The sequence below is a fragment of the Mastigoproctus giganteus genome, chromosome 6, assembly GCF_048544385.1.
Source record: "Mastigoproctus giganteus isolate SK-2022 chromosome 6, ASM4854438v1, whole genome shotgun sequence".
Classification (NCBI taxonomy): Eukaryota; Metazoa; Arthropoda; class Arachnida; order Uropygi; family Thelyphonidae; genus Mastigoproctus; species Mastigoproctus giganteus.
In genome coordinates, this window is record NC_143580.1 from 158,366,732 (window position 1) to 158,384,493 (window position 17,762).

At 36.2% G+C, this 17,762-nt stretch overlaps 1 protein-coding gene across 1 annotated transcript in view; it reads left to right on the plus strand.

Moving 5' to 3' along the window:
- Positions 1-17,762, plus strand: part of LOC150084689 (inactive ribosomal protein S6 kinase delta-1-like) — a 290,509-nt gene that overhangs the window by 35,188 nt on the left and 237,559 nt on the right. Inside the window, exon 4 of the mRNA XM_090376322.1 lies at positions 7,047-7,834. Within this exon, the coding sequence (XP_090232448.1) occupies positions 7,047-7,834 (788 nt within the window). The remainder of the gene's footprint in view (positions 1-7,046; positions 7,835-17,762) is intronic.

The window sequence follows — 17,762 nt, forward strand, 5'->3', positions numbered from 1 at the left end:
GAAACATGAAATGTGCACTCTTCTGTGAAATAAATCCGTGTCATTACATGTTCATCTTGTTCCATTTTCTCCAACATGTCTTCTGCGAATTGTTTACGTTTCACTCGGTCATCCTGGGTTATGTGCTGAATCTGCAGTTTATACGGGTGCATTTTCAATTTTCTTTGCAACACTATGCACTGAAGTCTTGGGGGATGGCCAGTTGCTGTGCTGCTGTTCTAATGGATTTTTGAGGACTACGAATGAATGCATCTCTCACAACTTCCACTCTTTCCTGCATCAATGCTGGTCAACCAGGGCTTTTCTTAGGATGGATGCTACCTGTTTACATGAATAGCTGATACCACTTTCTGATGCTGTTATGGGTTGGTGGCTTTATCCCGTATTTACTCCTGAAATTACGCTGAACCTGCGTTTCAGACCGAGTTTCAATAAACCACTCCACTACCTGTGCTTTGGTCACTGAATCCATTTGTTACCTCTACTTAAACTTCAGGACAACCGTCACAATCTGCAAAAGAAAAGAACGGATTATTAGTTTCCTATTGTTTGTATTGCTCATTTAAAATTGGTTATACCTTTTTGTTCGTATGACAAGTGGTGCACATGTTAAATGTCAGTAAAAACTTGAACTGTTTTTCTCACATTTAGCGCAGGTTTTGTGTTTCTATCATTAAAATTACATTTGTTACAAACATTTAAAATTGGTTACACCTTTTTGGGACACCCTGTATATATAAGGATGTTCACGATCCTGCTTAGGTTGCTGACAGGCTGAATAGATATTTTGCATCTACATTCACACATGAGGTATTCTTTAGGGAGGGGGGATGCCAGAAGTTTATCAAACTAACAGGGACTGCATGATTTTTGTGATAACTGAGAGAAAAGTGGAAGAGAAATTGTTGAAGTTAAACAAAGTCATCTGGGACAAACAGGATCTATTAAATTATATTAATTAAGCAAGGCAGCAAGCAAAGGAGGTAAGCAAACCCTTAGCCATAATTGTGAGAGAATCTTTGGATTCAGGGCAGGTCCCTGTGGACTGGAGATGTGTGAATGTATTCCCACTGCTTGAAGAAGTAATGCAGGTCCATCTAGACAGGGATGCAGTTATACTTCAGTCACAGCATAGGTTTGTTAAGGCGAGATCTTGTCTGACCAGTTTGGATACTATAATGCAGTCACAAAGTAGCAGGATGCAAAAAAATAATTTTGATATCATTTCAGGAAGGCTTTTGATACTGTTGCCTATAAAAGACTGCTGTACAGATTAGAGCAGTGTGGCATTAAGGGAATGTTACTTCGGTGGCAAAAGGGATGGTTGAAGGGGATAAGATAGCAAGTAGTTATCAGTGGACACTGCTCTACATGGACTAACGTTATTAGAGGAGTCCCACAGGATTTAGTCCTGGCCCCAATGTTTTCTGTATTTATTATTGATATTAATGAGGGTGTATCAGGCTTAATGTCTAAGTTTGCAGATTATACAAAGGTTAGCAAGGTGCGGAGGCCTGTGGTAATTGTGCAGTTTGATATGAATTTCTCTGAGCAGACAGACTGCCAGGATAGTTTATGGGGCTTTGTCAGTGATGTACAGAAATTTTGCTATGGTTAATGTGGCCTGACCACTGTACAGGCAGTGGTCAGGCCACATCTTGAGTACTGCATCATGTCTGGAGACCTCATTTTAAGAAAGATGTAGAGCTGCCAGAATGGGTAACGAGATTGGTGAGGGGAACAAAAGGGTACTCTTATGAAGGGCACAATATAGCCTGAGCAGCCCTTGCACCAAAAATAACAATAACAAGCTCTTATGAAGAAAGGCTTCAGTTCTGCAAATTGCAGCGTCTTGAGACTAAGCACCTGCGAGGTGATCTGAGTGAGGTGTTTAATGGTTTGAACATGCTGTATGCTGTTGGAATTTTACTTCTTTCTCAGACTACACATGAGGAAGCATAAATTCGAATTGAGGAAGGATGATTGCAGGATAGATGTGTGCTAGTTTGCCTTCAGCCAGTGAATGGTTGATTGCTGAAACAAACTTGTGTCTGATGTTGTGGAAGTGAATAACCTGAATAAATTGGTGAAATGGGAGGGTTTTTTTTTTTTTTTTTTGGCTGATGCTGTATAAGCTTTCTTGTATAATTTCTATTACTAACTGTATTAGCAGTAGTGCTAATACACTATTACATGATGCTAATATTAACTGTATTACGCCTGATCTATCATATTCTCTTTTGAGCACAATTACTGCATTAGAGAATAGATGGCTTCACTGATCTTATCCTGAAACAAATAAGATGTCAGTAGCTCCAACTCAAGGAAAATAAGAAGTATTAATGTTTTGTTGGCTCACATATTCCCCCACTATTGCAGGAACGTTCTGTAATAGTGGGGAATGAGTGTGCAGACCAGCTCCATCAAATGGTCATCTAAGGTATCACCAGTAAGAATCCCTTATCTTTTCTTCCAGTTTGACATACATAAAACCTATTATAAGCAATGCCTCTTTATATGCCAGTCCTATATAAGTAATAAGCCTGTTAATCGGGCTCTTCTGACTCAATCTTTCTTACACACAGCAGATGAGTCTTCACAGTACTTACACCAGCATTGCCTGTTTATGGTCTAATGTGAGCTTATTATTTTTTTTTTTATGAAAACCCCAAACACAAGAGGTATTGAACCTATACTACTTAGTATCGTGTATGGGTTAGAGGTTGAGAAGACAAAAGAAGATACAGGAATAGCTCGCATAGTGCGATTAATTCGTGCCAAAAAAATACCGTGCTATGCAAAACCCCGCTGATCGAGGTATCATTAGTATATATTTCAATATAATGTGTTCCGACAGTTTGATTATAAAAGGGTCGAGTTGCAAAAATATATCGGCGTTTGTTTACTATAAATTCATGCACACGAAATTCTTCAAAAAAAAGAAACTAAAATGATAAAAATGAAAAATACTAGTAAATACAGTACAAATGATTTTTATTGCAGTAAGTACATACCAAAAGATTATAAGTGAAGTATATACTGTATTTTTATTTTGAAAAATAACTGATCAGCTTAGTTTGCACAGTTTTTTCTTCTTTTTATCTGCATACATCTCTTTATAACATCGAATATCATTTTGCAATGCCTGTCTTACTTTCATACATCGTTTGATGTTTGGATTTAGAAGAACACTCGGTGCCATTAAATTTCTTTTTCCATTCATATTTGTGTATAAAGGTGTAACGTTTTTAAAAAATAATCTTTAATAAAAATACACAGCGAAAAATATTTGTAGAGCTTACGTACAATCAATGACCTCACCGCTCGGAATCTAGAGTGTTTAGTAATCTATCAAAGCTAGCAGAGTCCATATATAATGGGAGTTGTGATAACAGTCAGCGTGGCTTTGAATCCATAAGGCATTGGCCTATGTGCTGGCATTATAATACATACATATCAAATGTATTGGTGCGTAAATCAGTTAATTTTTTTTTAATTTGTAAACTGCGCTATAGCGAAACCTGCACTGTTTGAAACCGCATTATGCGAGGTATTCCTGTATTTGTTGACATTAGAAGATGAAATGGATGTTGGCTGGTGGTGGCACATGTTAGGACTGTTTTGAAAGAGAGAGAGAGAGAGAGAGAGGGAGGGAGGGAGGGAGAGAGAGAGAGGGAAAGAAATATAGAAGCCGATTCAGAAGAACAGTACCCATGGAAGTATCTGTAGAAAAGGCATGCAGCAGAAACAGTACGTCTAGGAGACAGAGAGTGGAGAGACTCTATTAGAGATGACTCATAAATTAACCTAACTGCCTTCTTCTGAATGGAATCTAGAAACCTGGGAGAGGTTTTGGGGACACTGCCCCAGATGTGGGAACAATATTCCATGGTAGGTCAGATTTGCAATTTGTACAGAGTGAACAGCTGTTTGGAAGAAAAGTAATGCTGAGAGCAAAAGAGAAAACCAAGTTTTTAGATGCAGAGGAAGCAATATTTGTAATTTGCTTGTGCCAAATGAGATTAGAAGTCAGGGTAATCCCCAAAAGAGATATATCATCTTGTCTAGAAATCAGGATGTCACCAAAGATGAGCATAGGAGCAGAAGAATCCTTTTTATGAGATATAAGACAGGACTGAGTTTTAGAAGAATTGAAATCAAGTAAGTTGTCTTTGCCCCACTGGAGATCGACACTTAAGGAATTGGTAGTGGATATTCGAGAAGTTGAAGCTGATCAAGCAGGGCAAGGTTACTCAAACAGGAAAGTAGAATGCAATGTGCTATCATCAGCAAAACTATGGATAGGATTTCCAGTTAATGGAAGAAGGTCATTAATATACAAGAGGAAAAGAGTGGGGCAAAGAACTGAACCTTGGGAGACACCAGCATTAGTGTAGAAGTTAGAAGACAGAGAGCCACCTTCAGTGAGCGATCACAGAGAAAACTGGATAACCAATTGCAAAAAAAAAAAAAAAAGTTGGCAAACCATAAGATGGAAGCTTGTATAGAAGGCCTTTATGCTAAACATGATCGAAAGCCTTTGAGATGTCAAGATCAACTGCTTGTGTTTTACCGAACTTTTCCATTGAATTAGTGCATAAATGGGTAACATAAGCCAGAATATCACCAGTGGATTGACACTGATGGAATCCATATGGCGATCATTGATTAGACAGAAGGTTTCTAGGTAGTTTAAGAGTTGGCGGTTAATTGATTTCTCCATTATTTTAGAAAGAGTAGAAGTAATTGCAATGGGATGATAATTGGATGGGAGGGATTTGTCATCCTTTTTAGGAACTAGTTGGATATGAGCAAATTTCCAAGCAGAAGGAAAAACACCTTTGGAATAAGAAAGTGAAAAAAGGTGGCAAAGAACAGGAGTAAACTCAGGAGCACAGGTTTTGAGAACAAGTAGAGAAATACTATCAGGGCCAGGAGCTTTCTTAGCATCAAGATTCATCAAAATCCTTCTGACATCCTTTTGATGGTAGACCACAGGAAGTATTGAATGATCGTGTTGGGAATGGTGGGAAGTGTTTTACCAAGGTCATTAATACATGAGTTGAAATAAAAATGGGATGCTGGCAGGTCAACTTTATCCTTGGCTGAAGTGACAACAGAACCATCTGGTTTTGACAGAGGTGGGAGCAGAGATGGGCAAAAGTTGCGGCCAATGGCTTTGGCAAGAGACCAGAATGCTCGGCTACCATTAGGGAAAGAAGCAAGTTTTCTACTTTTAGCCTGTTCAAAATCGATTTTGGATTGATTAATAACTGCTTTACAATTGTTATGAGTTTTGGTGTAGGTAGAAAATGAAACTGAAGAATTGGAAACAAGCCAGTTACAATATGCAACATTCTTCTCTTGAACAGCCTTAGAACATTTATTGGAAAACCAAGGTGTTGATAAAGGATGAGAGTTTAAAGTGGAGTGTGGAATAAAGGATTCCATTCCTACAAGAATAATTTCACTGACACGATCTGAGCAAACATTGATATTAGAAGTTTTGAAACAGTAATCTGAGCAAGGAAAAGAAGAAAAGAAATCTCACAAGTCATCCCATTTTTGCATTCTTGTAATGCCAAACAATACAAGGTTGGGAATAGCCTTGAGATAAAGGCTCCATTGGAGAAGAGACAATCACCAAGTTGTGATCTGAGGTGCCTAAAGGACCACTCACTTCAACTGAGTACTTAGAAGGGTTGTTTGTGAGAAAAAGATCAAGGGTTTGGCTGTATGGTTGGGATTGTCCAATATTCTGGTAGGTAAATGAACAATCTGTGTGAAGTCATTAGTAATTGCAAAAATCTCAGCATTGCAACTAGCTGGGTCTGTGTGACTAGAAAACGGAAGCCAGCTGGAGTTGTGAACATTAAAATCACCAAGGAAAATTACCTCACTGCTAGGCTAGGAAAGTTGAACTTGAGAAAGTCAAATTGCAAAGAGAGGATGGATATTATTGAAATGGATTACATTAATAATTGTAAATATTGATTCTATTGCTTTCATATCCATATTGGATCTTCCAATATTATTACCCCTTGTGAAGTATTTATAATTGCAGTTGGCATTTCAAAAGCATTTGATCAGGTTTGGCATTTAACCCCAGGGGCTCACATCCGGTGAGTATGGGCTTAGCACATCCATGAGTTGGATATCATCATTGCTCTCTTTCTTGGTGATTCCCTTCTACTTCTGACTCTTGTTTTCTCTCTCTCAGGGGGCAATTCTTTTTTTATTTATTATTTATTTTTTTTGTGTCTGTGCAGCAAAAACCTCTGGCTTCCTTGCAATAATAATAACAATAATAAATTTTCTGTGTAAATTGCTGTATCCTGTCCTTCATCCTATCCTTTATCCTATCTTATGTCATTTCTTCTGCCTTTTGGAATTGGATAGTTGTTTTATGTTCAAGATATCACTATATAAGTGATTATGCATATCCTCATTCATCTGATGCTGGAGTGCATAATAGTTCTCTTCTGTCACTTATTCTTTTCTGTGTGGCCTTAGCCTTCATTCATTTGCTGAAAATGTAACCACATCATAGTTTTACTTGTGACAAACCTTGAATTCTAGGAACATGGTTCAAAAATGGTATGTTGGCTCTCAGAATATACTGAATACCTAACTTAAATTGAATACCTACTACTTATACTAAGTGCTTATATTTAAAAAAAAAACAAAAAAAAAAAAAACCCACATTTCAATAATACCTATATTAGAATAACGTATTAAGATTGTGTGTTGAGGACACTGCTCACTATCAAAATTGAATGATTCATTGTTTCTCCACTCCTTTCCTTTTTAAGTTTTCAATTATAATTTGTTATTCATAATTTTTTATCTTACTTAATATAATTATTATGATTTATCTGTATTTTTTTTTTGAATGAGGGATGTTTTTCTTGTTGTCAGGATTCTGAGTCATTAAAATGTTTTCTATTATGTTACCTTGTATTTTATTAATTCATTTTATATATCACTGAGATTTACAAAAAAAGTGTGTTGATTCTGAGAATTCACCTTATATTTTTCATAAACAGGAACCTCACAGAATCTGATCAAATTCTGGATAATGTGTGGAAACATAGACAGACAGCTTGTGACCTGAGCCTTAGTCTTCATGCTACTGATGATGATGATAGTGGGGATGAAGAAAGGACAGCTTTTACTGATAATAGGTTATTCAAAACATCATCCATTGTTGACATGTCAGTATTTGATCCACTGTGTGGAATTAAGTCTACCAAGTATCCAATCTCAACTGCAGAAGCACAGATTTATGGAAACTTAACTGATTGTGTACAAGACATGAACCATTGTGTTAACCTACATACTTATGAGGAAAATTTATCTGAAAATATTCCTAATTTGTCATTTTTAGATCGTACGGAAGGATATCCTAATGTGGATGAAAATGGAACCTTCCATAAAATACCTTTCATAACTAACATTCTCTGTGATAAAAAGTCACTTGTTAAAAACAGAAACATGAATGAAATCAGCACCACCACTAAAGTTCTTCCTTCAGTAGATTTATGCAGCTTAGATGATTTAAGGCAGTTTGATCCACTGTTCGGTAGTGAACAGTCAGAAACAATGCATGCTTCTCTAGATATAAAAGAGTCATCAAAGGTTGAAACATCAAATATTTCTGTATCTTTCTTAGTAACTAATGATAAAGTGCTGTGGAACCAAAAGAAACAGAATTACCTTGTTGAAGCAGCTAATTTAATATGTCAAGCTCAGAACTGTGAAGTTGCAGGAAGATTTATGCTAGCATTTAATTATTACAAGGCTGCTATAGATATTTTATTGCAAGGTGTGCAAGGTAAGTGATATTATTTGGTTCTTTAGTTGAATAGTTAGATAATTAGCAATTAGTTAGTCTGGATTATGGACCAAACAACAATAGTTCACTAAAATAAAGTGTTTGTGATAGCCTTTATATGTTATATATATATGTATGTACTGAGATAGCTTTGCATTAGGAACACCTCCAACTGTGATTTCATGTATGGTGTCTGCCACTATTGCCACCACGTAGTGATTTGTATACATATAAGGGCAGAGTCTGGCACTACAGAATTCAGCAGCCTGGTGTTCCATTGACTTAGTTGAGTTGAGAATGGGTCATTGACTTAGTTGAGTTTCGTCAACTGTTTAGGGGCATGATTGTTGGGTCCAGATTATCAGGGTCTTTTCCTGTGTAGCTATGTGTTGTGTGTCTTCAGAACGGAAGAACCACCAGCCAGAGGCCACGTGCAGCCAGCCACATATTGATGAATGAAGGGGCAAGAAGAGGATCCAGTGGGTTGTTTAGTGGAACAGATGTACCATAATGGAGCAGCTGACGATGCAGTATAACATGGAGGTGGCACAACCACAACCTATTTTAATTCTGACTGTATATTGTACACTAGCATAGTTGGGCTGTCGTAGCTGATGGTTCAGCCTGGTATTCTTGCTGATAGACCATCATAAGTAAATGCACCTACAGTGGCCACAGGAGTGAAGCCACAAATAGTAGATGATTAGAAACATGTTGCCTGATCTGATAAATAACATTTCCAGCTGCACCCTGCAGATGAACAAGTGTGGGTGTAGCATATGGAAGAACCTTGAACTCCAATGCACAAAGAGGAATATACAGGCCAGTAGGGCAGTTTAATAATTTGAGCATGTTTCGGTAGAAGACCTTGGAGCCTGCTGATATCAATGAACATCTCACTGGAGACTCATACAAATCCATAATTTCCAACTGCATGCACCTACTTATGGTGACTGCCTTCCCTACCAAGGCACCTTTCAAAAAGAGAGTGCTCTGTGTCACAGAACTGCAACAGTGTTGGACTTGTTCAGTGAGCATTGTGGTGAGTTTTCCACTCTCCCACAGCTGCTAAACTCATCCAGTCCCATATATCTTGGATACGTGTTGGACACGAGTGCCTGGGTCTAGTACCATTAAATACTCAGCAACTGTGGAATGCATTATGATCAGCATTATGGGCAGACCACCTCTAGCCTCATAGAGGCTATGCCACATCATATCCATGCTGTGCTCTGCACTAAAGTGGTACAACTTGGTAATGTACTAGGTAGCCATTCCTAATGCAAAGCTGTCTCAATGTGTAAATAATGGAATGCACTTATAATGAGTATAAATAATGAATTTGAAATTTTAACATGTCATTTTAAGGCTGAAGTTTGAAACACCATTGATTGATTGATTGATTCGGTGGTAGAATAAAATAGTTATTATCATGGTTTTTACAAGCATAATTCTTAATACTCTTGGCAGTATGGTTTTTGCAAAAGTTTTAATGCTAACATCAGAGTAGTTGTGTATCTTGTATAGATACCATAACTGTTTATTCAGAACTGTGATACATAAATTACATTTCATGTTAATAGAAGGTATATGCCCATTCTATTTCAAATAATTATAATACAATAAGACAGTAACTGCTGATGGACCTAGAAATTTGCATAGAGTTTTTGTTATGCATTACCATGAAAAAGACCCAGGTTGTACCACAGAATTCCTGATTGGAATTTTTGTTGAATGAGCTACTAAGACCACAGTGTGCTAGTTTTGAAGTTGTCAAGTTTTTACAGTTTTGTGATGTAATATGCATGTATGAGTGTTTGTTACCAGGTAGATTTGAATATTATGCAGGCTGAAGAAAAGCTGAAATAACTCGTAGAGGAAAATCTTGCTCTCTTCATATGAGATTGGCTCACTATACCTTCAAAAATTTCTTCCAATTTCTAATGGGATTTGAACACAAACCTCTAATCAAGTGTTAAGATCACTATACTATTTATATAACAGAATTTTTGCATTTCTTCTTTCGTTTTCTTTTGTGAGCCAGGCCGACACTTTCTCTTCATCTTAATGCCAAATAAAAAAAAAGTATGTTACCGAATGTAAATATACTTTGTTGAAAAGTATATTATTGAATAGCTGTAGCAAAATTCAAAATAATTATATCAGCATTAATATTACTTATATTTATTTGTATATTTAATTGAAGTCTCTGAGGGAATTGGACTCTTGCATAACAATTCTTGCATGTAGTGCAGTGGATAGCATCACTCAGGTGATGATTGTGTGGATCATAAAAAATTTCATTCTGCAAAGTAGACAAACTGATCACAGAATATACACAGTTTACAGACAATATATTGACAACCTTTTGCAAACTCAACAATGTACTCAGCATTTTCCAAACTTGCAGTTTTCTGTGGGTAGACATAATGCACTTATTTATTGTTTGTTTTTGCACTTCAGTGTTATTTTTACAATTTTCAAAGAATTTGAGAAAGCACCAATGAAAATTTACTATTTGCCTGCAGGAACTGTCTCTATGAGCTAACATCTGTGAACATTCAATATGTAGGAAATGAACAGACTAATGACATATTCAGTGGAACTGCTGAGAGATTTTCATTCCTTTCCCAGTTACTTTGAAAACAGTAAGTGTAAAAGAGTGTTGTGGAATTAAACACTGAAGATAACAACAACTGAATGTAAATTAACACAATCTGCAAAATAGTATGAGGGTTGTTCTATAAAGAATGATCATAATTTTTCATGAACAACCATACTGCTTGCTATTTCTAGCTGAGCTGCAGAATTTAATTTAGTCTTAAATTCTGAAATTTCATATCCACTTAAACTTGTGGATATGAAATACTGCCCCATCCAGCCTACTCATCCAATCTTGCACCATCGGACTTCTTGTTTCCTTCCCTCAAATCATTTATTTTGGGGACCCACTTCCCTGACGACGAGACACTCATTTCTGCAATAGAGTCATGGTTCAAAGACCAACCTCACCACTTCTACAAAAACGGTATCTGTAGCCTCATCCATCAATGGGAAAAATGTATAAATCTGCAAGGTGGCTATGTAGAGAAGGACTAAAACCTGTGTCAAGAATCAACAGGCTAGCATCTCTGCATCTAGGTCAGGGCGATTCTTTATTGAACCACCCTCATATGTCTGTTCAGTTTTGCCTATAACAATGGACGAACAGTATGTTACTCCCAAATTTTGTTTCTGTCTCAAGAAAACGTTTGCCAAATTGAAAGAAATGCTAAAAGAGGCTTATGGTTAATCTACACTTCCATACAGCACAGCTCATAGGCAGTTTAGAATGTTTGAAGGATGTGATTCAATTGCAAAAGTTGGCAGTCCTGGAGCTTCAACCACTGCTGTCACCACAGAAACCATGCTGCTTGTGTAATCACGAGAGAAGATTGTTGTATAACAGTAAGGCAACTGGCAAAGATGTTGAGAATATCAGTAGGAAGCATGCATGGAATTCTCCATGACCATTTGCATGTGACAAGTGTTTGTGCATGCTTGGTTTCAACACTACTCACACCTGAGCAATGTCAAGTTTGCATGGAGATTTGTCTGGAGCTGCAACAGATGGTTACTGAAGATGGTGAGGTTTAGTACAAGGTGATAATGGTGGATGAGATGTGGCATCACCATTTTGATCCAGAGAGTAAGCAACAAAGGTCTGTATGGAAGTCTACATCATCAACACCAAAAAAAAAAAGCAAAAGTTGTGGTTTCTGCAGGAAAACGTATGGTAATCTGTTTTTGTGGCATACACTCAATGGTTTACCAGCATGTTGTGCCGTGTCATACAACTGTTATGGGACCTTACTACAGAACTGCACTGCACACTTTGCGGAATCATATTTGTTGCAAACAACCACAACTGCACACAGGTGGGTGGATGCTGCATCATGATAATGCAAGGTCACATTTCTCAAACTGTCATTGAGTAATTAGACAGTTTTGATGCCAAATGTGCTCCTCATCTGCCCTACAGCCCTGACCTTGCACCCTGCAATTATTTTTTAATATTTCTAAAGTTAAAGGAAGAGCTGCGAGGAAAACATTTCAGTCGTCAGAAGTTGGAAAGACATCGGAGGCAATTCTCAAACTCATGTCAAAAAATGGCTTCCACAGTGTTTTTATCAATGGCAGAAATGTTGGAGTAAGTGCATTTCATCAAATGGGGACTACTTTGAAAAGGACCATCAAAATATGGATGATTAATAAAGGTATGTTGCAAAAAAAAAAAAATATGATCTTTCTTTATTGAACAGCCCTCATAGAATTTCATCTGCTGTTCTCTATCTCATTACAATTGATAAGATCCCAGTGAATAAAAAAAGGACAGCTTTTTCTTTTTCCATTTGTTCGGATTAAGAGGCTGTCTGTGCTGTTGACTGTCTCAACTGCAAGATTTGTGAAACTTGAGGTTGAGAAGATAATCCTTAAATTGTAAATAAATCCTTATTGTGAACAAAAAAAATAAATTTATACCAGCAGCTTATGGAAAGACCAGAAAGATTAATTTGGAAAGTAGGCCTGAATTTGTGGATTGGTCACTCATACAGCACCAAGACTTTTTCTGAATTTATTGGATGATTTTCTTCTAGATCTGCATATTAACAAGGCAGCAAGAGAAAGCAGTACTCTTGATCTGATAATCGGCAGTGATTTCTCATGCATTTAGAATATCCAGATAAAGGAACCATTAAGCAGTGCAATTTCAAGATATAACTACTGTCGTGGTCAAAGGGAACGGCTTTTGATTTTGGTGACTAAATGGTCTCAGACAGTTTTTGAAATCTGTTCAGGAGACCAACTGACAATATTAGCAATGCGGGCATACAGTTTGGGCTTGCAATACCAGTATTTCGGTATTTTTAATTTATGAAACCGGTATTAATACCAGTATTCCAAAAACAAAAGTTTTCTCAATAAATTTTGATGACAGTTAGGTGCAATAAAGTAAGGGAAAAACAAGTACTGTAATTACTTGAATTCAAGTTTTAAATAAACATTTATTGCAATAATAAATATTCTGAAAAAAATCATTAAAAATACAGTTATTCTAAAAACAAAAAAATACATATTGTTACTACAAAGTTTAGTTATGTTTAAGCATCCACACTACCTGTTTGAATAAAGTGAGCTCTTAAGAAACATAAGCAATCAATAGTATGATCATTTAAAATGGATCTAATTTTGGTACATATTTGATTAGCGGTAGAAAATGCCCTTTTGGATTCTATTCTGGTACTATTGTACTGAGATAATCGTAGACGATCTCAGTCCACATTTTTTAGGCTTTGAACTTTTTTAGCAAAAATAGTTAAAAGTATTTCATTAATTTCCCACTCAAGTTCATCTTTTAAAATCTCATTGTAGTCAGGCAATTTCTTATTTTGGAAACAATTTGCAGAACACTGACGTTCTGTTCCATGTTAGTCTTCCATGGTTGAATTATGTTCATCATTTTCTGAAGGAGAAAGACGTTTTATTCTGCAAAGTATAATTTTCACTATAGTACTTTACTGAGTCTGGGAGAGAGCAAAGAGTGGGGATAAGGAATAAAGAGAGCAAAAGGGTGCAGTTAAGGAATTTTCACATATATAAATGCAAAGAAGAGAAGGACAAATCAGATCGGGCGCATATGTAATTGTGTGGGATAGTATTAGATACCCCAACTGATGTCGCAGATGAACTCGACAATTACTTTGCATCCATATTTACAGAAGAAAAACCCTTTGTGTCAATGAGGTATTATGGAAGTGAAGTCGAAAAAAATATAATTAATGATGTTGAAATTTCACATGTTGATTTAATGAGAAACTTTCACACCGACAGGCGAGTAAGGCTCCTGTGGTTGATGGTATATACCCTATAATCATAAAGGAGGTGGCAAGTGAATGCATTGAACCATTAAGGCTAGTTATGAGAGCATCACTGGACTCTGGAGAGATTCCATTAAATTGGTCTAAATTGGAACATAAAGGCAGTTCTAGGAGTGTAACAGGAAATTCGGTGGAATTCAGGATCATTTAGATGGAAATGGAATTCTGTAGGATACACAGCATGGTTTTGTAAAGGGAAAATAATGTTTAACAAATCTGGTTAGTCATTTTGACAAGTCACTCGTAAGCTGGATTTAAAGAATAATTTTGACATTGTTTATTTAGATATCAGCAAAGCATTTGACTCAGTCCCACATGAGCGGTTATTTTATAAGTTGGAGCAGACTGGAATCATAAGGAAAATCCTTAGATGGATAGCACGATGGCTTGAGGACCCCTGGCTGGGGATTGTGATAAATGATTATTCCTCAGATTGGGTTAATGTAAGAAGTGAGGTTCCCCAAGGATCAGTATTGGGACCACTGTTGTTTTTGATTTTTTTGTATTGTATCTTATGAAGGACGGCACCTGAATGTCAGTTCATCTCTGCATCTCCAACTGTTGTTTTTGATTATCTTAAATGACATCTATGAAGGGATATAGGGTGTGATGTCTAAACTTGCAGATGATGTAAAGATCAGTAGAGTAGTTAATGATCGCCGCCAAGCAGAGCTTCTTCAGAGTGACCTAGATAGACTTCTGGGATGGTCAGAAAAGTGGCAGCTATATATATGCTTTAATTCAGCAAAATGCAAGGTCTTACACCTGGGGAACAGCAGATGTAAGATAAGGAAGTAACAGTGTTACATTGCTCAAAATTGTTTTAAAATTTTAAAATATTCGATATGTTTACCAACTTTATCAGGATGTTTCCTTTTTAAGTGATTTAAAAATCTTGGTGGTTTCATTTGAAAAAGAACTATTAAACATACATCACATAGGCTGTTTGAGTCGAATGGGCTTTCAATAAAACCATAAACTACATATTCATCCAGATACTGTCGACACTTTTTATATTCAGCACTTGACATGATTGAATAACTACAAAGAATTAAAAAATAAAATATAAACTATTCTTATCTAACTCTCATAGCCCATGTCACTCACAAAAGCACTGTGGATCAAAAATAAACTCCCGCAAGAAAACAATAAATCAATACTAATTGTTGCTTATAAAGTAGAAACAATAGACTGAAACATTTCCTCATCCCATTCAAGCCTCATATTTGCCCACTAATGAAACAAAAGAATAAATTAATAAACAACGTCCACCACACCGTTGCCAAGGTTGCAGCTGTCAAAAAGGCACAAATGTCAAGGATTGCAGAGAATTAACTCTGAAAGCACTTAGGTATTTAATGCCTATGAAAAGCAGAGGTTGTTGAATTAAATCATGCCCACTATCTTCCTTTTATCAAAATTTCTCACTCGCTCCTAATACAATATACCTATATGTTAAAAATCAGTTGTCTCAGGGGAAAAGAAAATCCAATGAGAGAAATTAAATATTAAGGAATAAGATGTCATTGGGTAGGGTTGAACTTTGGAGGGCCACAATCCATTGTAATACCATGATTTTTTTGTCCCCCAAAAACCAGTTTTTGCCCCCTTAGGGGTGATATTGCCCCCGTTGAGAATCTCTGTGGTAGATTAAGAAAATTAATATGATTAGTACAATTAGATTCTTCCTCTAAGGTAAATTTCATCGTAAAGGGCACATTATTAAATACTTCCGTAATATTCATTATAGTTAATACACTGAAACAGATACATTTTATATGTTACTGTGTGCTTACAGCGGACCTGATTAATTCATAGAAATTCTATGACTTGTGTTTTCAATAACTAAGTGTTTTTTACTAAGTGCTTGAAGTTGAAGGTAAATAGATAAATAAATAAACGAATAGATATTTTTTTAAATTATTTATTATTTTATTACAATTACAATTTATTACAGTAAATTATTTTTTTAATGTACAATGGTAAACACAGTTATCATGACTATACAAAGCCTTTCACATACATGCCAGGTGTAAACAAGTGGTAGAAAAATATTCTGTCATGGGTACATGGGTTGCAGCAGGGTTTCTCAAAATATGGTCAGTGGAGTTCTGGGGTCTGTGAATGATATGAAATCCTTACAAATGTTTAAAAACCAAAATAATTTATAGCATAAAGCATCATCTTCCCTGTCACTGATTACTTTAAAAAAAGTTTGAACTAACTCTCCAGCTCCATTTTTACCGTTTGGTGCCCTTCCCTTAGTTCAGTGTTTCTCAAACTGTGTTTTGCTGAAAATTAGTGTTCCATGAGATGTGAAGTGGGCCGTGAAAAATCGTAATTAATAAAATAAAATAAATAAATAAATTTTGCATATTTGTAGCATATGCCATTTTTGTATTATTATAATTTTTAACATTATTTTTTTTCTGTTATTAATATATTGGCATAGACTAATAATCAGATAGACTGCAGAACACTATTTTGGTTGGCTTTTGCATAGAGAAGTATCTGAAGAGGTAATGACATCTATGAAAAAGTAGCAATGTAAATACGAAAAAGTGGCAGTGATCTAATATGCCATTCATATGTGATTTAGCCTGGAGTATACGGGTTGAAGGAGAGGGGGAAGTGAACCAATATCATAACCAAACTCACTTCCTTGTATAAATTTTTTGATAATTATTGGTATTTTGAAATATTATTATTAAAATAAATGACCATGAATTTGTGGTTGAAAAAAGGAACTTTAAAATGAGAAGCAAGTACTTCTAGTATTGCAACTGTGTTCGATGGAAATGAACACAATATTGTCACACTTCAAAGTGGTTATCAAACAGTACTTTCTCGTATCTATACCCAAGAAGGTGTCCCACAAGGGTCAATACTTAGCACTACTATCTTTTTCACTTAGGCTGAACTCTATAACCCACAGTTCCCAATATTGTAGAATTATATATGTATGCCAATGATCTAACTATATCTTGCAGTTCAAAAAATATTCATACTATTGAAAGACAGCTACAACTCTTCATAAATAAACTAGAAATATGGACACTGCAGAATGGATATCTTATCTCAGAACAAAAAACAGTTGCAATTCACTTCTGTAAAAAATGCAAGCTTCATCCAGAACCGGAACTTCGGCTAAAGAACCACCCAATACCTCTCACCAGTAATCTTTATTTCCTAGGTTTAATGTTGGACACCAAACTTAACTTTGTTTCTGACATAACATACCTCGAACTGTTTGTTTCAAGAAGCTAAATATTCTTCGGTTAATTTCTGCTATGGCATGGGATGCTGATAGATATACTCTTTTACATTTGTATCGTGCTCTTATTAGATCTCACTTAGATTATGGGGCTGTTGTCTATCTAACACAGTGCCTTTCGTACTTGGTTAGGAGCCTTTTAAACATCCCCTGTCCAGAGTCTGTATGTAGAGGCATATGAACCTCCACTTCACCTTAGAAGGAAAATGCTGCTCCTTAATTATGCAGCCAGAGTTCAAAGCCTTCCAGCCCATCCTGTTCGACCATTGCTTCTCGATCCTGAATGGACCACGTTCTACAACAGCAAAGCTTCTGAAAATAGACCCACTGGTATTCAATTAAAAGAATTGATACATGCCTGGAACATAAATTTTGACAATATGCGTCAAGAGAACGATGTACCTGATCCACCCTGGTCTGAAAACCTCCCTCACTGTGATACCTATTTTCAGCAATGTGGAAAGAAATCCCTGGCAGATGAAAGTATTAAACAACTACATAAAGGCCATACCCTCAACAGTGCTCTACACTGTATAATATATACCGATAGTTCGAAAACAGACTCTGCCGTTGGCGCTGCTTTTCCTCTTTTCCTCTTTTACACTTTCTGTATCACTACCAGTTGAATGTAGCAGTTACACTGCAGAATTATATGCAATAAAATTAGCCCTAGAGAATATAAACACTTTACACAATACTAGCAGTATAATATACACAGATTCCATGAGTGCAGTGT